Genomic DNA, 27261 nt, shown 5'->3' with positions numbered 1-27261 from the left:
ATGGACACAGATTCCGACATCCGGCATGCAGTCAGTCAGGAACCCAGGACTGGATCCTAGAACATATGGACAGGACAGGACAGAGATACGAGAGAAACATCCATGCCCATAACAATGGTTTTTATGAGAAGAGGATTGGTGTTAATACCATAAAACTATAGTATCCAAAGGCATATGCTGTTTTCTTTTTGTTATCACAGAGATATACACAATTAAAGGAAATGCTTTTGGACGTCCTTGTGAATTTCCATTCCTTTATGAAAAGAAATGGTACACAGACTGCACAACGGATGGCTCCTCCATCAAACGTCTGTGGTGTGCTGTTGAAAGTGTCTATGAACCCAATCAGCTCTGGGTTCATGCCTTAGAACAGATTATGTGTTTATTTAATGAAACAAAAATCATTTTTAAAACATTATATATTAATTTATACATTTTAATGTGTTTTTGTTTCTAACCTAGCCCTATATGGATATCTGACTGTTAGTTTTCTGGTGCTTTTCTGATTGTAGATGACAACTTCAACTTCTGGGTGAAGAACCCTCTGACAGATGTGTATTACCAGCTGAATGAAGTGTCTGCACTGAAGTGGTATCAGGCCAGGAAGAGCTGTCAGCAGCAGGGGGGAGATCTGCTGAGCGTCACTGAGCCCCATGAACAGGCTTTCATATCAGGTACAGGCTCTAATGACTCCTAGACACAGTGATTACTTACAGTAAATGTAATACAAAAAAAATAATTAAATTAACCGTGAATAAAGTTATGAAGTTGGTTTATTTATTTATTTAGCAAAAAATATTACTGTACTCAAAAATACTATATGGGCGGCACGGTGGCACAGCAGGTAGTGTCACACAGCTCCAGGGGCCTTGAGGTTGTGGGTTCCATTCCAGCTCCGGGTGACTGTCTGTGAGGAGTTGGTGTGTTCTCCCCGTGTCCGCGTGGGTTTCCTCCGGGTGCTCTGGTTTCCTCCCACAGTCCAAAAAACACACATTGGTAGGTGGATTGGAGACTCAAAATTGTTGGCTCTGGACCCACCGCGACCCTGAATTGGATATGTGGTTACAGATAATGAATGAATGAATGAATGGATGAAAAATACTATATAATAATATATAAAAAATGTACTATGACACTGTTTGGGGATGCAATTCTTGCATACAGCAATTTTTAGAACGGGGATTATTGTTAAATGTTGATTTCCTACACCTGAGTAATATATTATCCACATTGTTGACTAGCAGGGATTAAACTTTGACTCCCATATTTGTTAGTTGCTAGAAATACTGGCAGGTGTTTTAAATTGGAGCCACCAGTTGAGAACGACTGGATGGATATATATAATATAAATAACATATGATATATATATAAAATAGGCGGCATGGTGGCGCAGCAGGTAGTGTCGCAGTCACACAGTTCCAGGGACATGGAGGGTGTGGGTTTGATTCCCGCTCTGGGTGACTGTCCGCGTGGGTTTCCTTCGGGTGCTCCGGTTTCCTCCCACAGTCCAAAAACACACGTATGTGGATTGGTGACACCAAAGTGTCCATAGGTGTGAGTGAATGTGTGACTGTGTGTTGCCCTGTGAAGGACTGGCACCCCCTCCGGGTTGTATTCCCTCCTTGCGCCCAATGATTCCAGGTAGGCTCTGGACCCACCGTGACCCTGAATTGGATAAGTGGTTACAGATTATGAATGATATATATATATATATATATAAAATGTGAAAGCTTTCTGCTTCTGAATTTGCAAATGTCTCATTAATCAGATTTGGAAAAAATGGACTGAGTATATTAAACAGAATTTTTGTGCTGCCTTGAAGACAGTATTAAGACATAATGTGCAAGGTTTAATAAACATTTGTTTATGTAGAATGTAACTTTAAAAAAAAATACATGTCTTCATCACAAATCTGGACTCTCATATGAATTTTAATCTTTACTTTGCTTATTTTCGTATGACGATGGTGTTTTTTTTAAATCATTGTACTCCTGTAATAGTGTAAAGCTATTTCCAAATAAAGTTTTAAATTTATTTAGGGCTGACTCAGACAACAGGGGCAGTGTTGTGGACAGGACTACACAGTTTGGATGCCTCTAGTGGATGGCATTGGGTCAATGGACAACCTTTACGTTATCTGCAATGGCTCAGTGGTGAGTTTTCTTGTCTTAATTCATCATTCATTTTTATTTCTGTGGACTTTATCAGGACATATTATCTGTTTATTCTGAGAATCCATTCATTTATTGCACATGCTTGTGTGTGTGTGTTTTGTTTTTTTTTTTTTTTTTTTTTTTTTCCTCCTGGGAAAAGGTCAACCATCTTCTCTACCAGGCCATAGCTGTGGGGTCTTAAGTCAGCTTCATGGTTCTGAATGGTCCACTGCTCTTTGTTCTGATAGACATGGATATATCTGTCAAAGAGGCCTCTCCACTCCCACTGTTTCACCAGGTAATCAGTGTCTCCTTGAATAAAGACTTATTGAAGTATTAAATAATGCTGGTCTTTGACATCCTGTATGTTTTATGTCTGCTTCTGTCCAGCTGTTCACACAGGTTCTTGCACCACTCCCTGGATTCCTTACTCAGGCCACTGCTACCACTTCTACCAAACAAAGAAAACGTGGCTGGAAGCAAGACACCTGTCGACGGGAAGGTGGAGATCTGCAGAGCGTTCTCAGTGTAGAAGAGCAGAGCTTTGTCATCTCACAACTCAGATACTGTGAGTTTGTGTGTGTTCTATCAGCTATAACTCTGTAGGATAAAATGGACAATGGGTGACATGCATTCAGCATAAGTTCAGGTTGTTGAATTTGGTTTGAATCAGAAGAGAACACTATAGTAAACTAGGGGTTTGGATCAAACTGAGCTCTAGCTGTAGAATTTGTAACCAACCATCAGTTCTGTGAAGAAGATCTGATCTGAACTCTCTGATATGTCTTTCTTATTATTTCTTCCAACGTACACAGTGAAGACAGATGAAGTGTGGATTGGTTTAAATGACCTCAAGACTGCGATGCTCTTTGAATGGAGTGACCACTCCAGCATCCCATTTGTCCTGTGGGATGTGAATGAGCCAGATTATATTATTTGGACTAGTTTTATGTTTGAAAACATTTGTACTTGCAAGGCATTAACTTGTACCTCAATGTTTTCATATTAGTTTTTCTAATCAGCGTCTCGTGTTTCTTGACTTTTTAAGGGTTGGGTCAGGCTACTATTGCTATCAAACTGGAGCACAGACTAAAACCTTTCAAGAGGCTAAACAGATGTGTGAGAAGAGTGGATCTTATCTAGTCTACATTACAGACAGGTCAGAGTGGAGTACACAGACACTCATTCTCATTTAAAGGAACAGACACTGAAGCCAGTCATTCTGAAACTGGGTCTTTACACAATATAATAAAGAACCATATTGCTTGATCCTTCTTGCATTTTACTCAAAGTATGTCACAAACATTTTATCAGGCAGATAGATTTGTATTGAACAGGAATTAGCAAAGGACTGGTGGCTATGTTCTGACATTAGTATTGGGCTCAGAATTTCAATTTCAACCGGTGAGGGGGCGTCAGTCCTTCACAGGGAAACACACACACACACTCACACATTCACTCACACCTTCGGACACAGTTTTGAGTCACCAATCCACCTAGCAATGTGTGTTTTTGGACTGTGGGAGGAAACCAGAGCACCCAGAGGAAATCCATGCGGACACGGGGAGAACACACCACACTCCTCACAGACAGTCACCCGGAGGAAACCCACACAGACACAGGGAGAACACACCACACTCCTCACAGACAGTCACCCGGAGGAAACCCACACAGACACAGGGAGAACACACCACACTCCTCACAGACAGTCACCCGGAGCAGGAATCGAACCCACACCCTCCATGTTCCTGCATGTACCTGCTGCGCCACTGTGCCGCCCAGACCCAGTACTGTTCCATTTAAAATTTCACATCTTACCAAATAAGGTTCAAATACCCAGTTGTGTTTTTGCTCCACCCGTATTATCAAGGATGCACTGGGGCATGACTTCTGTAGACTTGAGAGAGTCAGATATCCCAGAATGCATTTTTTCATCAACCTCAGCACTATTGATTATTTCGCGCCAAGGAGACGGTGACTTCATCAAGTACGCCAGCGTTCCAGTTACAGAATGATCTTAGCGTTCTCGGGAGTTTGTACTCGCCAAGTTTGTACGACCAAGTACGGCTGTTCGAACTTGATGTGCTTTGTATTGAGAAACAGCCTAAGTGTTTGAATTCAGCTTCCAACTTCACAAGGTGTTCATGTGGTGCCTTCTGGTGGGATACTAGTTTTTCTGATAAAGTCTACGTTACTTGAATGCAGCATCTGTCTCTGTCAAATACCTCCTCATTCCCTATAGGGTGAATTATATAGGTAAAAAAAGTACAATATATACATGCAGAGAATCACTAGATTTCAGATTCCCACATATGAAAAAATATAAATGATGTTGTATTGGAAATATATAAGGGAATGTTTAGATATAGATTCAAAAATGTCACGATTTGCATAGTGCAATTTTACCTTTTATTATAATCCGTTTACTGATATGTGTTGCTTCCACAGTAGTTTATCTCATATTACTCAGTTTGTTTCTGCAGCTGTCAGTATCTGTTTGAAAATATGCGGGCCATACTTTGGGTCTGTTCATGTTTTTTTTTTTTCCCCCTCAGGATTGAAAATGCATTCCTGGTCAGTCTGATTGGAGCACGATCAGAGAAGCACTTCTGGATCGGACTGTCCAACCAAAAGAATAAACACATCTTTGAGTGGACAAACACTAGCAAAGTTTCCTACACACACTTCAATGCAGAAATGCCAGGTAAAATCTACAGATATAATGTGAGACACTTCACATGACCTGAGTCACATATTCCGTTTTTAATGTGTATATATAATGGTAGATGTTAGAAGATGAAGTAGAACTCAATATTTGATTCAAAATAAAACAATAAACAAGCAAATAAAAATACAATTTATCCTGTCAAACATATTCAGTGTGTTAATGTATTGGGGTGCCAATACAGGAGGGAAGCAAGGCTGCGTTGCCATGACCACAGGTGTTCTTGCTGGATTATGGGATGTGTTAAACTGCTCTAATGCAGAGAAATACATCTGTAAGCAGAAAGCAGAGGGAGTGACCCCAACTCCAGCACATCCAACAACTCCTCCTGCCAATTGCAGCGAGGGCTGGTTTCCACTCAGAAACAGGGATCAGTGTGCCAAGGTACAATTAAAACGTTATGATGCTAATAATAATGACAAAGAATGATAAACTTGAATGAAAAACAATAAATGACAAAATGTTTGTGAAGACCTTCTGATGGAACATTAAAATGAAGCACAATATTTGGGAGCTTTTTTGTGGGGTTAGGAATGGGTGGTATCCACATGTATCATACTGTCACAAAATATTAAAATGGTATGCTGTATTACTGTGGGTGTGGATGCGGGCTGCACTGTCAGGCTGTTTGAGCCTCATAGCACTGAAAAACCTTCACTCAACCACATTCACAGATGTGTAGTTCAGCTCAGTACAGCTCACAATTAACACAGATGTGTTGACAATAAAAAAATGTTTCCAAGCGAGTAAATTTCAGCAAATGTTGCTGGAGGAACAGAAAACTATTTAGAAGCATACCTGGCAAGCTAACAGGCACTTGAGGATTAGCACACCACAGCAGACGGTTTTCCAGCAAACTGCAATCACACAAAGGATAATGCCTTATACATGTGAGCACAAAGTGTCTTCTACATATTTTGTTTGTTTACAGCTTCCTTCATCTCTCTGTAAATACAATCTCAGCACTAAATTGCACAACTGCGATGGGCTACTGGGCTGTTTTCAGAGTGCAACATCACCAGTCAGTGACCTCCCACAGTGCCCCCTCCCTCACTTAAATTAGTTAAACACAAAACAAAAATTTGATACACCACACGTGTCACAATTTTGAAATTCTGCTCTCATTTTGAGGTACCATCCACATTTTTCAATACAGTGGTATATGGTATTACTGTTATACTGCCCAAACCTACATGGGGTGCAGCAGATGTCGCTACAACACAGCTCTGGTAATGGGGGCCTGGGTTCAGCCCTGTCTCAGTTTATGTGTGGCATTTGGCATGTTCTCTTTTTTCTGCAAAAAGGGCTTTGAATAAACTATATATGGTAAAAATAATTGTTAAGATGTATCATGCAATTGGTGTCTCAGCACTGATTAGTGTTTGTTTTAATGTGATTGCTAAAGATATTTTCAGTGGTGCAAAGTCAAAAGAAGACATGGTTTGAAGCCCTTGCCTTCTGTCGGGAATTGGGAGGCGACCTACTCAGTATCCACAGTTCTACTGATTTGCTGTCATTGGAAAGTGCATAGTAAGTATGAGTGTATTAAAAATATTAATTTATTCATTTTCTGTAATCCCTTATTCCTGTTCAGTGTCCGGAGCTTATCAGCAATCAATGGGCATAATGTGGAAATTGGATGAAACTGGATGGTGCGGTAGTCTATAACAAAACGAGTTATGTTTTAACGAGTTAAAACCAGTCTAACTACTAGCAGGTGTTGGACTGTGGAAGGAAATCAGTGAACTCAGAAGAAACTCAACAGACATGGAGAAAACACACCAAACTCCTCAGACAGTGACCAGAGCTGTAAAACAATGACACGTACCACCTAATATAAACATTCACATATAAATAGGTATTTTAGTCAAATATTAGATGAAGAATACACTGTCTTTTCTACTACAGGGTAGCTTTGAATTTACAGAAGTGGAGACCTAGACGTACAATTTTTATACAGATTTATTATATTTATTTTTGTAGTTCAGAGTCTGCATGGATTGGCTACAGCATCCAGGACCCCACTGTTGGTTACACATGGAGTGATGGCTCAGATGTGAGTGTGGTTTAAATTTGATCAGCTGTTCTGAGATATTTCCTCATAGGGCTGATGTGTGGAGTGATAAAATTCATATTGGATTTCTTGTTTCTTTAGTCATCTTTTGAAGACTGGCAGGAGGGGGAACCAAACAACTTAAACAACATTGAAAAATGTGCTATAATTCAACTGTACACATATAGAACCTCACTACAACAATGGAATGATCTACAGTGTGATCAAAGGACAGACTGGCTTTGTGAGATTCAAAAAGGTAACAGAAATTTTATCTAGTTCTATACATACTTAGTAACATATAGTTGCATTTTACCAGAGATGGAAAGAGTACTAAAACATTCTGCTCAAGTAAAAGTACTGTTACTCTGATAAACTTTTACTTAAGTACAAGTAAGATTATCGGTGTAAAAATGTACTGAAGTAAAAGTAAAAATTAGTGCATTTGAAATTTACTCAGAGTTGAAGTTACTTAGTTACTTTTTTTAACAGTGTTTGTGTGGGGAGGTGGTTTCTCTCCTAGCGCAAAAAGGGGATATACATTTCAAACCAGTTGGTTTTAATTAATGGAATAATTTTACAAATTAAATAAAGTGCTAATGGAGAGGCCTGAAGATAAGACATGAATATTAAAATACCTGAAGTTATGTATACTCAACATCATTTTATTGAAAGAATATGTCTGTTGTTTTGAAGTGTGTATGTATGAGGTATTAATGCCAAGTCAATGTATTACCCATAGTAGACAGCATTCAACAATGAATGAAGGAATATAGATGTATTACTCAAAGCAGTATCCAAGTAGCTCAGCATTCTTCCAGTTCATGGGAGCAGACTGGAAGAAGACTGTGAACTGGAAGACTGCTGAGCTACTTGGGTACTACTTTGGGTAATATATATGTTCAGGGTCGTGGTGGGTCACTGACTGGGCACAAGGCAGGAACACACCCTGTAGAGGGTGCCAGTCCTTCACCGGGCATATAAATTTCACAAAACAATACATATTGCTGTTTGAACACGATTTTAATTTCCCATTTATATTTTGATGTAGGAGTCAAAGAGGCCAATGCAAATGGTAGATTTGGAAAGGATGACTGAAATTTTCATCGAAAAATAAAAGTATATAAAAATATTGGGACATGGTGCTAACATAAGTTCTTTATGCAGAGCTTTAAATTCACAATTTTTCAGCACTGACCTGCTGCTCACAGCAGAACCACACCAAAACAACTCACTGTAGGAGGGACTGTGAATGCATTGGCTGCTGATTTGCTAAATAAAGGTGATGACCAATGAGCGTGTAAGAGGCGTGAAGTATCCGCCCCTCACTCTGGCTGAGAGAGCTGTGTGTTTCTGTCTCAAACCATCGCTATAACAGTGTGACCTCAAAAATATGGAACTAAATGCATCCCATGTCGGCTCAAAATGGAACACATCTTTTAGTGCCCAAATACAGGATGATTCTGCTTTATAAAGATGTCACCTTCCTTGCACTTGAATATGGCCAGGGGTTCATTTCCTTCCAGAGTAACTCAGAATTCGACTGGGTTTCTGACTCAGCTGGGTCAGCACCGGTGAATGACTTGTCCGTCTACATATTTCTTATGATTTTCTGCTAGATTTCTCTCCAGCCCACCATTCACTAAGGCACTTAAAAAAGTACAAATATACAAAGAATCTACTCAATTACAGTAACGCTGTGAGTGTTGTGCCTTTCCTGGGGTATACGTAATTTTGTTACTTTCCACATCTGCATTTTACATTTAAAACTTTACAAACTGTTCATTTTTGTCCAGAATAAAACAAGCATTCAAACACTCATCCAATATAACTTATAACACTAAGTATTATATCAAAGCTAATCTAAAAATATATAATTAATTTATTCTTTGGCTTTGTGCATCCTCCTTCCACTTGGACATTTTCTTCCTCTCAACCTTAGACCAATACGCTACAGCTGTCTCCCAATGATGTATAAATATGCTGATTATGAATATGCTATAGAGATGCTGATTTTCAGTTCCCATTTAAAGAGACATTGACATGCTGTTGCATTTTGTTTAGATTTCTAGGTTTCAGCTAGAAGTACTAGTAGTATCTTGTGTATATTTCTAGCATTATCTTAGTTAAAGTGTGTTGTGGACCTACTTATCCTAGCTGGGATCGATTCTCAGAGTAGACAACACAGGATTTTTGTGAGTTGTGGATAAGTGTCAGTTAAACTCTATAAATATAAATTGATGGATGGAGGACTGTAGTTGATTAAGGTGTAGATGAACACTTGACACAATAATATCCATTCATCCATCCATTATCCACTTCAACTGGCTCCACTCCGAGTCTCTCCCGGATGTCAGAGCGCCTAACCCTGTCTCTAAGGGACAGTCCAGACACCCTGCTGATCTCATTCTTTCGGTCACTACCCAAAGCTCATGACCATAGGTGAGGGTTAGGACACAGATTGAATGGTAAATCGAGAGGTTTGCTTTTCTGCTCAGCTCTCCCTTCACCACAACAGACCGGTACAGAGTCCGCATTACTGCTGACACTGCACCGATCTGCCTGTAAATCTCCTGCTCCATGTTTCCCTCACTTGTAAACCCCGAGGTATTTGAACTCCTCCACTTGAGGCAGGATCTCACTTCCAACCTGGAGAGAAGCACTCCACCCTTTTCTGACTGAGTACCATGAACTCAGATTTGGAGGTGCTGATTCAAATCTCTACCGCTTCACACTTGGCTGCAAACTGGTCCAGCCAGCTGGAGGTCCCGGCTCGATGAACCCAACAAGACCACATCATCCGCAAAAAGCAGACATGGGATCCTGAGACCACCAAACCGGACACCTTCCGCCACTTGGCTATGCCAAGAAATTCTGTCCATAAAAATTATGAATCGAACCGGTGACAATGGGCAGCCCTGATGGAGTCCAACTCTAACTGGAAACCAGTCGGACTTACTGCCAGCCATACACACCAGACACCTGCTCTGTTTATACAGGGACTGTATGGCTTTTAGCAAAGAGCCCAGTACCTCATACTCCCAGAGCACCCCCCACAGAATATCCCGAGGGTCACAGTCGAATGCCATCTCCAGATCCACAAATCACATGTAGATTGGTTTAGCAAACTCCCACGCACCCTCCAGGATCCTAGCAAGGGTAAAGAGCTGATCCTGTGTTCCACGACCGGGGCAGGATCCACATTGTTCCTCCTGGATCCGAGGTTCAACTATCAGTCAGACTCTCTTCTCCAGTACCCCTACATAGACCTTATCGGGGAGCCTGAGGAGTGTGATCCCCTATAGTTTGAACACACCCTCAGCCACCTCAGCCCCAGTGATAGACAAGCCCTCCCCAGGGTCCCCAAAATATATTTCCTCTGTGGAAGACGTGCTGGTGGAATTGAGATCCTCTAAGTATTTTTTTCCAGGTCAACAACTCCCTACCCCCACCATATACAGTGTTGGTGGAAAATTGCTTTCCCCCCCTGAGTTGCCTAATGGTTTGCCAGAATCGTCTCGGAGCCAACTGAAAGTTGTTTTCCATGTCCTCACTGAACTCCTCCCACACCCGAGTTTTTGCCTCAGTGACAGCCAAAGCCGCAAGCTGCTTGGCTCTTCAGTACCTTTCAGCTGCCTCGGGAGTCCCTTGAGCCAACTCTTTCTTGAGCTTGACAACCTTCCTTACCCGGGGTGTCCACCGCTGAGTTTGGGGATTGCCACCATGACAGGCACCAACAACCTTGCAGCCACAGCTGTGTTCAGCTGCCTTAACGATGTAGGTCTGGAACATGGCCCATTCGGACTCAATGTCACTGGCCTCCCCTGGGATGCAGTCAAAGCTCTGCTGGATGTGGGAGTTGAAAAGCTTTCTGATAGGTTCCTCTGCCATAGTTCCCAGCAAACCCTCAACACACGTTTAGGCCTGCCAGGTCTCCCCTCCCTCGCCATCTGATCCAACTCACCACTAGGTGGTGATCACTTGACAGCTCAGCACCTCTCTTTACCCGAATGTCCAGAACATATGGCTGTAGTGTATGTTGTGTATACACTGTAATATATATATATATATATATATATATATATATATATATATATATATATATATATATATATATATTGTGTTTGTAGCGTTTGACCTTATTCAAACTCTTCTGATTACTGACGTTTTGACTACTGATAATAATTGTTATTATTATGATTGACTTAAATGACAAAAACATTAACTAGTAGTTAGTAGTTAGTAGTTAGAGAATGAATACTGTCATCGCTACGTGAGTTCTTCAGGATTTTCAGACTTTTAATGAACAGACTCCACACACTGTTATTTCAAATAATGGAAATATTTTATTAAAAGGAAAAAATAATATTTACTTAACATATAACTTAACATAATCTCAAAATCTCACGGGATCAATGCAGGTGAAGCCAATTCGAATTTAAAGATAAGATTTAATTAACATATAAATTTATCAAGAGACTTAATTCAATTTTCAGCTCTGGAAGTGCGTAATTTTAGCTTACTTTTCGGTCGATCTCAACCACTCGACGGGTACAGAGGCGCTGTGAGGTTGTGAAAGAGAGGAGTCCCACTTAGTTCCCGCAGTTCTTCCGTGGACGTTTTCAGGATGGGTCAGCGTGGATTTAGTCACCCACGAGTCAAGCCGCCTCGGGCGTTCTCAGAGCGTGGTGACGTAGATGAAAGGATTCCCTCTGGCTCACTGTCCTGAGTGGGATGTTCCAACCATATGGAAGCTTTGGACGAGAAGTTTTCGCTGATCCGTGCAGTCTCCAGAACTGAAAATCGAGTCAATAGGCTTATACTTATTTTATGATTTTCTTCTATCCCGGCGGTGTTACTTACTCTGGCCACGAATAAGTTTCACCTGCTTTGATCAGTCGTGAGATTAAACTTAGATTGGGTGATCAAACATAAACACAATAAAAAGAAAAAAGATAACTTAGAGTTACTCGACGTTACGTTGTAGTTTCTGTATCACACTGCTAACTAACACAAGATGTCCTTTTAGAGTCTTTGATTCGTTTCGTCGGCGTAAGGAAGAATGAAGAGCGTCGCACTTGAAGAGTGAGCGCAACGTGAGAAGGTCGCTGGAGAGCGGGGAAAGATCTCTGGGAAGAGCGGAAGCTAGAGAGCAAGAGTTAAGAGGAAGCGAGAGAGCGAAGGGCAGAAGCTATAGAGTGAAGGGCGGAAACTAGTAAGAGCGACGTGAGCCGGGCACTCTCTTTTCAAAGGTGGCGCAGTCACGCCCTTTGATTGGATCCTGGGTCTGAGGCTCACGTGACTTGTTTCACGTTTCAGAGAGAGAGAAAAGATTCACGTATACACAAAAATTACTTATACATATTTGTGGTATAGCACAATGAGTGTCCTGGAATATTAATATCAAACATCTATGTATATATATCTTGGGTATTTTACGATTACATCCCACTACAATATTATGTTAGAGGTTAGATACTAATTCGTTTTCCTAATCAGAGACAGAAACTTTCCTTCATGATTGAAACAGTAATACACATCACTTCATTAGTTGGTAGACGTTCATCTGAGGACAAGAGAGTGACATTCATACATATTGCATAAACATATTTATTAAAATTCGATCAAGTCCCTTAATGTATTTAAACGGCCGCAGGGCGAAACGTGATTTCGCAAACGTCCACTTGGGGTCGCTGTTGGTCCATGTTGTTTGTCCTGTGCGGATGGGTTAACAGGAGTTCAGGGCGAGGTCGATCCTGTTAGCCATCTGTTGATCTTGCATAGGATAAGGTTTGCCATCTTGACGCCGCTCGTCATAAAACTGGATTGTTAATCCTAGCGGCACGGTGGCGCAGCAGGTAGTGTCGCAGTCACACAGCTCCAGGGGCCTGGATGTTGTGGGTTCGATTCCCACTCCGGGTGACTGTCTGTGAGGAGTTGGTGTGTTCTCCCCGTGTCCGCATGGGTTTCCTCCGGGTACTCCGGTTTCCTCCCACAGTCTAAAAACACACGTTGCAGGTGGATTGGCGACTCGAAAGTGTCCGTAGGTGTGAGTGAATGTGTGTGTATCTGTGTTACCCTGTGAAGGACTGGCGTCCCCTCCAGGGTGTATTCCCGCCTTGCGCCCGATGATTCCAGGTAGGCTCTGGACCCCCGCGACCCTGAATTGGATAAGTGCTTACAGATAATGAATGAATGAATATTTATATTCATAAAGTTGAATAAAGAGTTTGATACATTCTGAAAACTTTTGTCTCCTTCAAATAAAATTTGGCATTTTCTAAAAATGCTGTAAAATGGGCCACTCCAGAATTCTACTAAGTAGCAGATTCTGTATATATATATTATAAAGCTCGGCTTAGAGCTCTGAGCTTTATTGTCTGTGTCTATTTTAAGGTTAACAAACTGAGGTGGTATTTCTCATATTGAAATTTACTGTAAGGAATGTGTGAGATAGGAAGAAGAGGTGTGCTACCTATGTAAAATAGCATGTGTTGAATATAATATCTGTCATGTTCTGTCATATGCATTACCACAAGTAAAAAAAAAATGCTTTATATTAGTAATTATAGCAATCTGTAATTTAATTGTGGCCAGTAACAATTGAATTACGGAATACCAAACAGTTTGTCCTTGTCAGAATTTAAGAATTTTAATTAATTATTTAATTTATTTAATTTACTAGTAAACTTTGTAAATGTTCTATTAAAAGTGAAATTAGTACTTGTATAGTTGGTGTCAAAATGTCAACACTTACTTCAAATGTTTTTTTTTTCTTTCTTTTTTTTTTTTATTCTCTGACAACCGGTTTAAACTGTGGCACATAAGTATGGCTTTCAGATATTGTAAGGTGGTCATAGGTGTGCATATATAGAGCATTTTACAATGGCTTCAAACAGCTTATCCAATCAGATTTTTTACTATCCATGTAGTATTTTAAATTTAACTTGGCGCCCTGAGGTTTGGGGTTTATTCCATTAATTATGGGTGGAACATTGAGGTTTTCAGTGCAATGGACATGAATATGAATATTTTTGTAACTCTGCTATGTTAGAATCACTTCATAGATCAGTGAAGATATATAGGACCCTTCAGTTCAGTTCAGTCAGTGTAAGCAATTTGCTTTTTTTGCGCCCATGACCAGAAATGTCCGTGTTTGTGCAGTAGGCCTTGATTAGTCGATTTGATTCTGATAAATGTTCTTCGACAACCTAATAATTGATAAATGTCATACAGAATACTTACTCTGTTCTGGGAAAGCCCCCAAGACCCAGTGCAGATGGTGGGAGAATGTAGGACTCCATGCTGGAGAATGACTCTCACCCTGTGCATGAGACTCTGACAGCCCTAGGCTGTTCCTTCAGTGACTGGCTGCTTCACCCCAAGTGTGTGAAGGAACGATATTGCAGGTCCTTGCTTCCTGCTGCTGTTAGACTTTACAGCCAGCACTGCTCCCAGTAAACCTCTCACATCTACATTGACACTTTACTTAAACTGAGTATAAGAATCTAGAATGCATTTATTACATATTATATAACATTTTAATATATTGTTTAATATTTCAACACATCTACAGGCATAACACTGTGAATTTTCCCACTTTGGGACTAATAAACGATTATCTTAACTTATCTTATGGTATCTTTGTCTCCCTCTAGGTGTTGCACCAAAGAATGTGCAGATTACGGAGCAAAGTAAGTCTTCGCAGCTCGGCTGTTTATCAATTTTGGTTTACAAGAGAAGAATTTAAAAGTTAATTCTCTTTTCTTCTTTCAACTGCAGCATACAATAAAACAGATGATGGCTGGATTATATTCAAGGAGAGTCAGTATTATATGGGTCATGGTCCTACCTCTGTGGAAGAAGGACGGAGGTTCTGTAAGCACAGACACGGTGATCTTGTGGTCATCAATGATGAAGAAGAGAGGTTGTTTGTCTGGCATCAGGTAAAGTGAACCTTGTGGTGGCATTTTAATATTTTAAAATAAGACTTGTTGATATTTGCATGTTTAAATAGTGAACTACTTTGTGGTTTTTTAATTTACTGTTTTATATTTTTGTATCTTTTAGTCAAGGTTCGGTTATAGTGATGTCTTTATTGGCATGAAAATTGATCTGGATAAGTCATTAATGTAAGTTACTGCCAGAACTCTCACATTTAAAAGCATATTTAAGATATGATTAAAACAGAAATGGCAAAAACTTACCACGTTTCTTGTTAAGGTGGATGGATGGATCTCCAGTAGTATTCCAGGCATGGGAACAAAACCAGCCGGCTTTTGAGAATGAAGAGGAGGATTGTGTGAAAATGACTAGGTCTCAAGGTCAGTCGTGACAGTGGATTCATCAAAAATAACCTCGAAATTTCAGTAATTACAAGTGATGACAAAATCATGATGTTTTTTTTTACTATTATTTATCACAGTAAAACCAGTGAGGAAATCTAAATCTAAACTTCACTCTTTATGCTTGTTTGATTTTTATATAAAAGCAGGAGGACTTTAAAAATGGCTTAAATGTCAAAATGTCATGAATGTCAGTGTGGACTAAACTGAGTACCTAATTATGTAATTATGCAAATATTTACAAATTAACCTTTACAAATACACAGTTGAAATTCCAACACATCTACAGGCATAAACACAATTATACACTGGAAAAAAAATTAAGCATTATATATATTTATTCTAGGTTTGCAAAACAGTTGAAATACAGAGAATATATAGATGCAAAACACCTGAGCAGTGCTACAGACTGATCGACTCCACGCCACACCGCATTGCTGCAGTACTTCAGGCAAAAAGAGTTTCAACTAACTATTGAGTGCTGTACATGCTCATACTTTTCATGTTCATACTTTTCAGTTGGCCAGCGTTTCTAAAAATCCTTTTTTTTGTATTGGCCTTAAATAATATTCTAATTTTCTGAAATACTGAATTTGGGGTTTTCATTAGTTGTCAGTTATAATCATCAAAATAAAAGAAATAAACACTTGAAATATATCAGTCTGTGTGTAATGAATGAGTTTAATACACAAGTTTCACTTTTTGAATGGAATTACTGAAATAAATCAATATTTTCATGATATTCTAATTTTATGACCAGCACCTGTAATGTAATTTTGTAATGCTGCAGTAAACAAGTATAGTTTAAGTAATTAAATTTTAAGACGTTTTAAAATATTTTCATCAAAATAACACACCACTTTCTACCCCAGGGCTTTGGGAAAGTGTGAACTGTGGTGATTATGAGAAGTTTATCTGTGAAAGAAGTGGTTCTGTCCTGGTCAACTCCACTGCTGCCCCCACCGAGCCGCCCCAAGGAGACTGTGCCCCGGACTGGTTCAAATTTCAAAACAAGGTAAAAATGGGGAAGACTGTGTACTATCTTTAAGCCATACAAGATCGTACAGTATGTCCGTATTATATACACTGTGAACCTGATACCACTTAAACAGACCATAATATTGAGTGAGCAGGTCAGAAACAAACAAAACGTGTATAAAAGAATATATAAAACTTGTGTGTCAGCACATGGCTCTCTGCTTGATTTGGTCCCTTGTCTCCGCCTTAGCTCTGCCTTCTCGTCAGTCTCTCCACCTGTGTCTATTTTGTAATCCTGCCCCCTGGTCTCAGTGTTTCATACATCGAAATACAGATGAAACACATGTACACCATTCACGGTTGTTTTCTGTTTTGTTTTTTTTTTCTCTTGTCCTGATCGTGTTTATTTCTGTTCGTGTTTAATAAAGACTCCTTGTGTGTACGTCTGCCTCCATCATCTTCCCTGTACACACGTGACACCCTCTTATTGAAATGTGCTGTAAGGAATGCATGAGATAAGAAGAGGCATGCTACCTATGTAAATTAGCGTGTGTTGAATATGTGTCTTGACTAGTAAAAATGGAGATATAGATCCCTCAAATTGAATTTATTACTAAGTCAGAACTCCAATGTGATTAGTCATGATTATTTTATGAATAAGTGACAATTTCATAACGGATCTCTTTCATATGCATTATCACTAGTATCAAGGTTTTATTTATATATTATTAAATATATAGATCTATAATTGAATTTTGACTAGTAAAAATATGCATTTTACACGTAGAAACTTTTTGACTAGTTTTTGAATTACAGATCATTCTCATCTGTACTTGTCAATATAATTTTTTACTAGTAAAGTTAGAAATGCTTTCATAAAAATGGAGTATTATTAATGTCAACAAGTCCAGGTCATGTCAAATTTATAGAGAGCTCCACATTATAATTGTGACTAATAACAATAATAAATTATATATGTTTTAAACTATGTTTTAGATCTCCTTTTTGGAAATTGTAGAAACTTATAAAAATATTATGACTAATCTTAAATAACATTGTTTATATCATAATCAAATGCATTACTAGTTCTATTGCAATTTGTACTAGAGATATTTATTATTTCATTTTTACTAGAATAAAACTGTGAAAACTGACATTTCTAGTGTTAGATATCAATTATGTTAGTGTTATGGGTCAAAACTGTTTTAGATTTATAAAATTACACTGAATCTTATGAATCTTGAAAGCATATTATTACTAGTCAAAATTAATTTAGCGATATCCTGAATAACCATTTTACTAGTCAGATTTCTGTTATGGATATGTGGATCTAGACTACTTAGTAATCTGAATTACTTTGTAGATAACTGCAATAATATGTTTTATTAATAAAATGTTGCAGATATCTGTATATGTTTTACTATTACTGTTTACTATTATTTCTAGTTAATTATGTATATGAGTATATGAAATTACATGTAAATCAATGAAGATATATGACTAGTCAAAATTACATTAAGGATATGTTGTCCAAGCAATGTCACAAGTCAGAATCTTGATGTATATGTAGATGTATATTCTTACTATTAAAAATGTCATAGTTGATATCTGAAATTATAGTTTCTAAACCAAATTACAGAGATCTTGGAGTGTTTACTTGTAAAAACATGAGATATGACTTGTACGACTGGTGTCACTTTAGGCCAAAATGGCTTGCTCTATATTATGTTTTTGGTCCATTGGTGCACTAAAATTTCTCCGAATTTCCTTTGTCTTTGTGAAATAGTTGTTGCTGAGGTTCATTGAAACACTTTGATTTTGCTTTCTGTACTATTCATGTAACATATCATCTGTATGGTCATGTATTTACAGTGTTATAAAAGGCAACTGGAGCAGAAAACCTGGTATGATGCCAGAGATTACTGTAAGAGAACTGGAGGAAATCTGGTATCGATAACTCACCAACTTCAGCAAGGTCAAAGATATTTTCTGTTCAAAAACTACCATGTTAAATCCTATTACGTTGATAATTCCTCTTTATTTATCCACCCAATGAGATCAAGGGGATTGAACAAACAAGGCTAGGCTAGGCAAATTAGTTGCGGTTCATTTGTCACTCAGTAGTCTGTGGTAGAAAACATAAATTGTTCAGGATATCTCTGAAGGTATCTTAAAAATATTTTATTTCCCAATTCTGAATCAGTACTCACACATTCTGTGATCCACTGAAGAATGTTACTGTAAATCAGTGACTCACCAATTACTCAATCCTGAATATTATTCATGTTAATATACCCATGTTTTTCCATTCATTATAGAATTTAAACTTTAAGCACCAAAAAATTCAGGTTTTATTCTCTCCCTTTTTTGATTTAGCTTTCCTGACCTTGAAGATGGTAGAAGACACCCAAGACTTATGGATTGGCTTCAGTAATTTGGCAAACAGAAGATTTAAATGGACAGATGGCAGTCCAGTCAAACTCACAAGCTTTTTAGAATCAGGAAACTACTATACGTCGGCATGTCACACACTTTGATTATTTATCAAGACTTTGCCTTAAAGGAGCAATCTGTAATATTAACAGCAAGCGTTTAAAATCAGAATTATAATACAGTTTCAAAGCAGTGGAGAGAGCTGTCTGCCTCCTCCCTATCCTCCCCAGAAGTGAAGCTCGAACAGGTTGCCAGTTTGAGGAAAACCGAACAAACAAGCAAGAGATAAGTTTAAGAACTTCAGCCTTAATAGCTAAGATGAGTGTGACATAATCAACACATTTACACAGAAAAGACACATTTCACTAAACACATTTCACTAAAACATCTAGTACTACCGATCCATAAGATTGAACATGTGGCCACCTGCATTTGCAAGCCTTTACTCTCCAAATGAAATACTCTCACCCGAAATACTTAGACTACACAAGACTGGTGTTACTTATCAATTTTCCCTTCCACCATAAATGTCGTTTAGGAGGCAGACCTTCTTATCCACAATTTTCTTATTCAAACATTTTGTTCCACCTTGCATGTGTCCGTTTATGAATTGCCGTTATTTGCCAGGTTCTTGAATTCTCTGTTGCACCTTAAGAGTTGAAGCAAGCGCTATAGATTTGAAATTTTGGAAGCAACTGTTATTCCACTTTATCTATTTAAATCACAAAAACTATTGTATTATTCAAGGAATTATTCACAATTTTCGTATTTAAGCATTTAGATCCACCTTAAATGGGTCAGTTTTTTTGTTTGTTCTCTAGTTTCTTATCGAATATTCATTTCCACATTAAACTGCCATGCTAAGCTAAATCTAGTGCTAGGATTTATAAACAAACTCATTTTTGAAAAAGTATTTTTTCCCATTTTATCCATTAAAACACACCACCAAGTGTACGTCATGCCACTAAAACACATTACATGAAGCGCTTATTTGTGCTGGGTACTACCAAGCTTGATTTCTGCGTTCCACCTTAAATAGGTGAATATGCAAGGCTTTTCAAACACAATTCTTACTCCTTAATTTGTTTAAAACACACACACCATAGAGAGACACACATTAATCGGCATCAATTTGTTTTAAACAAACAATGGTATTTGCACTTTTCAATCATGTTGTTATTCACCTTCTTCATAAAAAACACAAAAAACACAGTCCTAACACCATTCAAATGTAGCTATGCCTCACTTTCTTTATATAAAATACAAAACCAATGGCCTTTACTTCTTTTAATCTATACATAGGCATCAGTAGTTCTATATTTTTTTTTCAGAAATGATTTGCTGTTTCCTGTTCAAGAGAAAATTAGCCAGCTCTGTTCTGTCATGTTGCTGCATCTAAACTGCCCCCAATTTTCATATATAAGGCCATTATTTCCTCTCACTTTACTCTGTCTCTGGTCATGGAGATTTTTTAGAAGGGCAATGGGGCTTTTTGTGTCTGGTAAAATATAACATTGACTATGTTCACTTGGATGATTGGACAGAGGTCGAGACACAGGCAGGACCTCGAAGGGAAGGATCTATGAGTGCTGCTCTGGACTGGGCACTTCTCAAGGGGAATATACTGCTTTAGCAATGCTGTGAGAGGCAGCACTGTTTTAGCTTTGACCGTTTCCTTAATCTATCATCACACACCCTGGACATTTTATGACTAAGTACAGTACATATCTTACAGATTGCTCCTTTAAGTTTCACTTATATTTCATGAGCATGAAATATCCTGAAATCCTGAATTATATTAATCCTGAATTAGGATCCTGTGTTTGTGTTCCAAAGGGTAAAAAGTGTGTTGCTATGGGAGGCAGATTAAGATCAAAGCCGGGAAAATGGGTGGAGAAAGACTGCAATGACACAAGTGGCTTTATTTGCAGTCGACCTCCAGGTAAGTTTGAAAATACATACTTTTAATTAAACAGTAAACAGACACATACACTGATAATCAAAAGGAGAGACACATCTACTACTAGTGTTTTCTTTATTGTTATTATGACTAAAGACATTGAAACTATGCCATAGCATGGATATATACAAAGGCCAACAGAATTATACAGAGATTCTTTTACAAATCAACTTCCTTTGCTTTGATGATGCTTTAAACACTTATACCCACATTTTTTCCATGTCTGTTTTTAATGTAATCATGTTCTTATATATTTTGTCTAAATTTTTAGATACATTTGTAAAAAGCCCAGACTCCACAGAACTGCCCAAAACCTTCATCACAATTGGAAATGCTTCTTACCTGATTGTTCAAACAAACCTGACCTGGGGAGAAGCGAAACAACACTGTGAGTCTCAGGAGGCAAAACTGGCCAGCATTCGAGACCTCTATGCTCAATACTACATTGAGCTGCAGGCAAATAAACTTGGACAACCCATGTGGATCGGCCTTAACAGTCAGGAGGTAGGACTGATGTGTGAAAGAGCATTAAACCTGTGATTTTTCTAAATGTTGCAAAATTACAGCAGTATCTTAGTAACTAACAGAGTGCAGTTCCTGTAGAAAACAAAAATGTAGGGGTGAGTGTACATCTCAGCAAAGAAAGTTTATTTATTGAGCACCTTTCCTACACAATGGCAATTCAAAGTGTTGTACAGATAGAGCACAGGGAATGTATAGAAGCGTTATAGCAGAACAACACAGCAGTAAAACTTAAAGTTATAAATCACTGGTCTTCCGTCCCTTGAGGGGAAAACAAAACAAATACTACTCTTACTTCATTACTGGTTGTCCCTCATCTGAGGATAAAAGTAACAGAACAGTTATAAACTTATAGAATTACATCATAAAACAATTCAAATAAGAGTTAAAACATAAGTGAAAACAATGAAATGCAATTTAAAAGATTAGAGCAAGGGATATGACTATATATATATATATATATATATATATATATATATATATATATATATAATATTATATTGATATATTATTATATATTAATAATATAATATTGATGTAATTGAAGAAACACTCCCCAAAACAGAATCTTTCCACATCCTCAGAGTTCACAGGTATCCCGTTTGGTGCTCCCCTCTTCAGCTTCACCTAATCCCACAGGTTCAAAAGTAGCCCTGAACCCTCTTAATGTGGACCACTATCCTGCGGAAGATACAAACATGACACAGGTTCAACTTTTTGTCAGAGGGTTTTCATTTTACATTTCTTGTTTTGTAAAGGAGAATCAAAGTTACAAAAGAAATTACAAACAAAAAAATATTCTAACAGTACAGTGATTCTTTTTCATATGAGTGTATTTTCTTTCAATGCCAAACAATCTCAACCTGCCAAAAGATGTGTTTCATTTCACCTGACGAGAGAATTTGATTCTTAAAAAATGTACCAACATAGAAAGTGATCTTTGTATGGAAATAAATGTGCTCTGTGGGGCTTATTTTTATGGAGTAAAGGCTTTATTCTGGTAGACCTACACTTTACAGATAATTTGTTTGTATTGAGGTAGCATCTAATTATAATTTTGGAAAAAAGAGTGAGTCGTACTTTCTATAATGTTTTGCTGTAAAAATGAACTCCACAGTTATTGGCCTAATGACTACTTAAATATTCATGAACACAGATTCACTTAAAAAGTGAAATTGAAATGGAAGCACTTTATTTACATTGTATTGGTGCTAACAATTGGTGGTTTTAGGCTTAATATAATTATATATATTTAGATTATTGTCATCATTTTCTTGTGAGATTCAGTTAATTATCCTTAAGTTTTGTTTTTTTTTTTTAACAAAGACTTCTTATATTTATGCAGACAGATGGATATTTCCTGTGGATTGATAACTGGCAGTTAAATATGGAGAAATGGCATTACGGAGAACCAAAGAAGGACCAGCCCTGTGTTTATGTGGATGAGGATGGAAGGTGGAAAACTGCCAAGTGCAACAACACCTACTACAGCCTGTGTAAGAAATCAACAGGTGAGTTATGTTGCAATTATGAGTTAGAAAATGTATGATTTAGAAAATAGAAGTGGGGATTAATTGGGGAGGCTGTTAATTATGAGACAATATTTAATCTCAATCTAATCTCTTCAGATCCTTCCTCTTTCTGCTCCAGCAATGACAATGTATCCCTTATACTCTGTAACATGCTCTTAACATGTATGATGCTCTTTAAATACTTGTTGTGAACTCTGTTTAATGTGATCTTTACAGACGTTGCCCCAACTCCACCAACTCAGTATCCAGGAGTGTGCCCTGAGCAAGGTGAATACAGGATGACATGGGTGCCTTTCAGAGGACACTGTTATGGATTTGTATTTCCTTCAAATTCATGGGTCTCAGCATCCAAATTCTGCAGCAGAAGAGGTGAGAACAAAATCATAATGAGCTTAGATACTGTACCGTAAATTATTATTATTATGTAATAGAGTTATGTAATGAACACCACTAAAATAATATTATAATATATAAAAAAGTAGTGCTTCCACTCCTTTGGGTTAAATCACTCATGTCTTTAGAGCTGTGACTTTTATTATATTAGAGCATATTGTAGTCTGACTTTGTTATGAAATTAATATTACAAAGAATAAAATATATTCAGGGTAAATATATCAAAAAGACTAAATAAGAATATAGCGGCCATTTTGACCATATATAAAAACACCTGGTCTCCACAAGCCAGATATTTTTACCACTATTCCTGCACATCAGTCATTATCTTGACAATGTGGCCACAGTTTAACTCAGCTAAATTTAAACTTAGCTAAATATATAGCTAAATATTCAAATGTTTCTGATTTACTAAATGCAACAATAATTTTGCTATAATACACAAGAGGGAGTGCTAGTGCCGAAAATCAGTACACCAGTGCCAATATATAGCATGGACCTTGAGTGTATTATTGCTATTATACTACAGTTTGTTATCACTGTTTATTATTATAAATAGTTCCATTCCGTCACACATACCCTTTTGCTCTTTTCCGCGAATTCTGGATCTTTAACTTGTGTAATGTTAAACCAATCGAAATCAGGACAGAGGCAGAGATAAACGCATCAAGTCAATAAAATGTTATGTTTAACCATTGTTTACAGTGGATTCAAATCGTAGTGATACCATGCACTAAAAGATGCCAAGTTCTCTCTATGTTAAAAGAAAATATTTTAGAATATCACAAGTCGTGCTGCGGAACTGGTGAACCAGAGCAGCGAGAACTCTGTTCAAAATAAGGTGTGCAAACAGAAAATGAACCTGTTCCCTGTTAGGTGAAAAAGTCCAGGCATAGCTCTGTCTTGAAAGCGCTCGCGTTGTTGCTAGGTTACATGTGTTTTGCGGAGTGATACCTGAAGAGCTTTTCTCAGAGTGCCATTATCATGTAATATTGGCACTCCTGGAAGGTTTCTCAGCCAATCACATTGCAGGGTTGGAACTAACTCTGGTATAATAATAAATATACAGAGCACTGACAATTGTAATGCTGAGACGGAGACATGAGAGAATGAATTACATAAAAACCCTGAAATGCATAAAAACCGGAAAAAATGCATTTAATCAAATCAAAATCTATAGCAACTGGTCCAGATATTCCAGATTCTGATGGTAGGTTGATCCTGTACATTTTTAATCTATTTAGTAACAACAATAACAAGAAATATGAAGGAGTGTTAGACATAAAATTATATGTGGAATAATTAGATAGATTTCTCAATATATAATCATTAAATATGTAGTAATATTAAAGTGATTTTTACCCCAATTAATAATAATAATAATAATAATATAGTTTTTTTTATTAAAATAATAAATATAGTTATTATTAATTGTTTATAACTTAAAACCAAAAAACAATGTTTAGATATGAATGCCTCATGCATTACCCTGCCCTCGACATCGAATCAGGGTCAAGAATAAAGAGCAGGGAAAAATGTATAGGGGGGAAAAGAGTAGTGCAAAGGAAGAGATGAGAGTAATCGAGTGAGTAAGAGCATCAGAAATAAATAATAAAAACAAGTGAACAAATGAATGAAAAGACAAGAATTTTGTTTGCAAAGTTTTTTTTTTTTAAAGGCCCCTGTTTGATTGCAGTCACCTCACATTCAACATGAGCTTAAAATCTACAAAATAGAATAGAATCCCATTCAATTTTATTAAGAAACAGATTACATGCCAAATGTAAAGAATACGCAAAGTAGTGTGTAGTACTGTGCCATGATTTGCCAGGATTACTGAGTGTGTCGTAAAGTACTGTAATGTTTATTTATTGTGTCTTTATTTATTGTGTCTATATTTGTTTTTTTGTGTCTTTTCCAGGAGCCAGCCTTGTCAGCATTCAAGACACAAAAGAGTCAGCATTCTTAGAGAATTACATAAGTTTCCTTGGGAATATCGAGGGCCGTTTCTGGATAGGTCTTTACAAAACCTTTGGAGGTAAATACAACATATTCCTTTTATGAAATATACTAATAGATCCCAGCAAAGTTTCTCTGCAGTGTTAGGGTGATAATTTTGATAGATTTTCTGCTTGTGTTTAATGAGCTTCTATTACTTCTGATCTTTTTCCCTTTATGATAGAATTTTGATTAAAACACACTTTTACACTGCAGTGTTTTTAAATAAATTAACATTGAGTTTCCTCTTTCCTCATTCAGGACACTGGCTGTGGACGGACAACAGTGTGGTGGATTACACTAACTGGGACCAATCTGGAGACAGTCGTGATGATGAGGATTACTATGATTATCGTGAAAATTACTGTGCTTTTATCTCTGCAACAACTAAAAAATGGGGAAAACAACACTGCAGATACAGTCGTGCGCAATTCATTTGCAAAATAGCCAAAGGTAGCATTTCATTTATTAGCTTCCTGTAAAATGAGATAATAAACATGAGTAGTACAGCAAATTAAGTTCAGTACAGCTGACTTCAGTAAGGTTTTGTTTTGTTATTGCTTGATTCCTCAAACAAAGGTGTTATATTTTATATGTAAATATATAATATGTATAATTGACTGGAATTGAGTAGATTTGATTGCATAGTCTCAGAAACACTACCCAAAATCACTGCTTCTGAACAGTTTTTTGCTGCATCAACAAACGGAATTAAGTCTCAAATGCAAAGTAAAAAACACATAAACAAGAATAAGAAACTCTGCCATTTTCTCTGGGTCCAAGCTTATTTAAGATGGACTGATGGAAACGTGTCCTACGGTCTGATGAAACAAAATTTAAGATTTTCTTTTTGGAAATCATGGATGATGTGTCCTCCACGCTTAAGATGAGGGTGGCTCAAAAGCCAGCATCTGTGATGGTATTACTAGGCATTAGAACACATGGAATAGGTGACTTACACGTTTTTGAAAACACTGTTAACGTTAAATTATACATATATACAGGATTTGGAGCACCATGCTGCCAACCAGACAACATCTTTTTCAGGGAAGGCCTGGTTTATTAAAGAAAGACAAGGCCAATTTACATTCTGCATGGGTTACAACAGCATGGCTCCTTAGTAAAAGAGTCTGGCAGCTAATGTATGCCCAACTTGTCATCCACTGAAAACAATGGTGCATTATGAAACAAAAAACACTATTATAGAGAAGCCGAGCTTTGGAACAGCGAAAGTAATTTAACAAGCAAGTGTTAAAAAAAGAGGTGATGCAACACACTGGTGAACCTATCTCAACTGTCTGGCACGTTGCTGGCATCAAAATCAAAACAGGCAAAAATATTTTTCAAAAAACAAACTATTCCAGTTTCATACCAAAAAAATTAAATATAAATAATTTGCATGCCATTGATTGTTGTAATTATTTACCTTTTTCACAGCTTTTTAGAAATCGAGTTGTAGTTATATTTCATTGCTTCAGACTGTAGGAATAAAACAGGAGTGGGATTGATTCTTGTGATCTACAAAGGAGTATACATTACATCAAACACACAAAACAAATTAATTCTGACATTTAAAATAATTGTATGTATAAAACATTATACCATAAACAGCCAAAGTACCAAGTACCAAACCATTTTTCTCTTTCTGTTTTCACTCCAGTGAACACAGGTCATACAGTGAACGGCACAGGTAATATTCTGAAACATTCAAATGTTTTAGTGCAATATTTTACATTATTTTCAAAATGCATCATAAGAGATTCAAAATGAAGTTATTACTGTATTGTACTGTGTTTTACTGAAGTATAATTCCTGTGTTCTCAGCATTTCCTGCAGCTGGTCCTAATTTACCACGTTCAAACGCTGCTGCAGTGTCAGTGGTAGTGGTGATTGTTGTCCTATCAGTGCTGGCTGGACTGGCTTACATCTACAACAGAAATTCAAAACGTCTTGTTGTCCTTCCCTCACTTGTGAACCCACTCTATTATGCTACAGGATCTTCCCGGTTAGAGGAGAAAGATACCAAGTTCTTAGTGGACAATAACGAGTAGAGCCCTCTTTTGTCATTTTTGTATATGTGTATTTTGATTATTTTAACTGTATTAAATGTTTTTTTGTGATCTGGGGTCTTGTTGTCTTAAATAAATGTAGGCATTTATACTGCCAAGG

General features: G+C 37.5%; 1 protein-coding gene across 1 annotated transcript; it reads left to right on the top strand.

Annotated features, from left to right (window-relative positions):
• On the top strand, window positions 1-27191 carry LOC136706682 (macrophage mannose receptor 1-like). Its single transcript, XM_066680277.1, has 24 exons — window positions 1-34; window positions 513-674; window positions 2040-2153; window positions 2544-2721; window positions 4709-4857; window positions 5063-5262; window positions 6284-6408; window positions 6862-6934; window positions 7034-7190; window positions 14590-14625; window positions 14714-14877; window positions 15002-15063; window positions 15155-15255; window positions 16149-16291; window positions 18127-18229; window positions 18631-18773; window positions 20524-20629; window positions 20919-21151; window positions 22515-22680; window positions 22918-23070; window positions 25016-25132; window positions 25354-25545; window positions 26753-26782; window positions 26917-27191. The coding sequence occupies exons 1-24, from the start codon at window positions 1-3 to the stop codon at window positions 27141-27143; spliced, it is 3168 nt and encodes a 1055-aa protein (XP_066536374.1). The 3' UTR covers window positions 27144-27191.
• Window positions 27192-27261: the final 70 nt, after the last annotated feature.

This window comes from Hoplias malabaricus, chromosome 9 (genome assembly GCF_029633855.1).
Source record: "Hoplias malabaricus isolate fHopMal1 chromosome 9, fHopMal1.hap1, whole genome shotgun sequence".
NCBI lineage: Eukaryota > Metazoa > Chordata > Actinopteri > Characiformes > Erythrinidae > Hoplias > Hoplias malabaricus.
The sequence above is the reverse complement of the archived record's forward strand: the minus strand, read 5'-3'. Positions and strand labels throughout refer to the sequence as shown.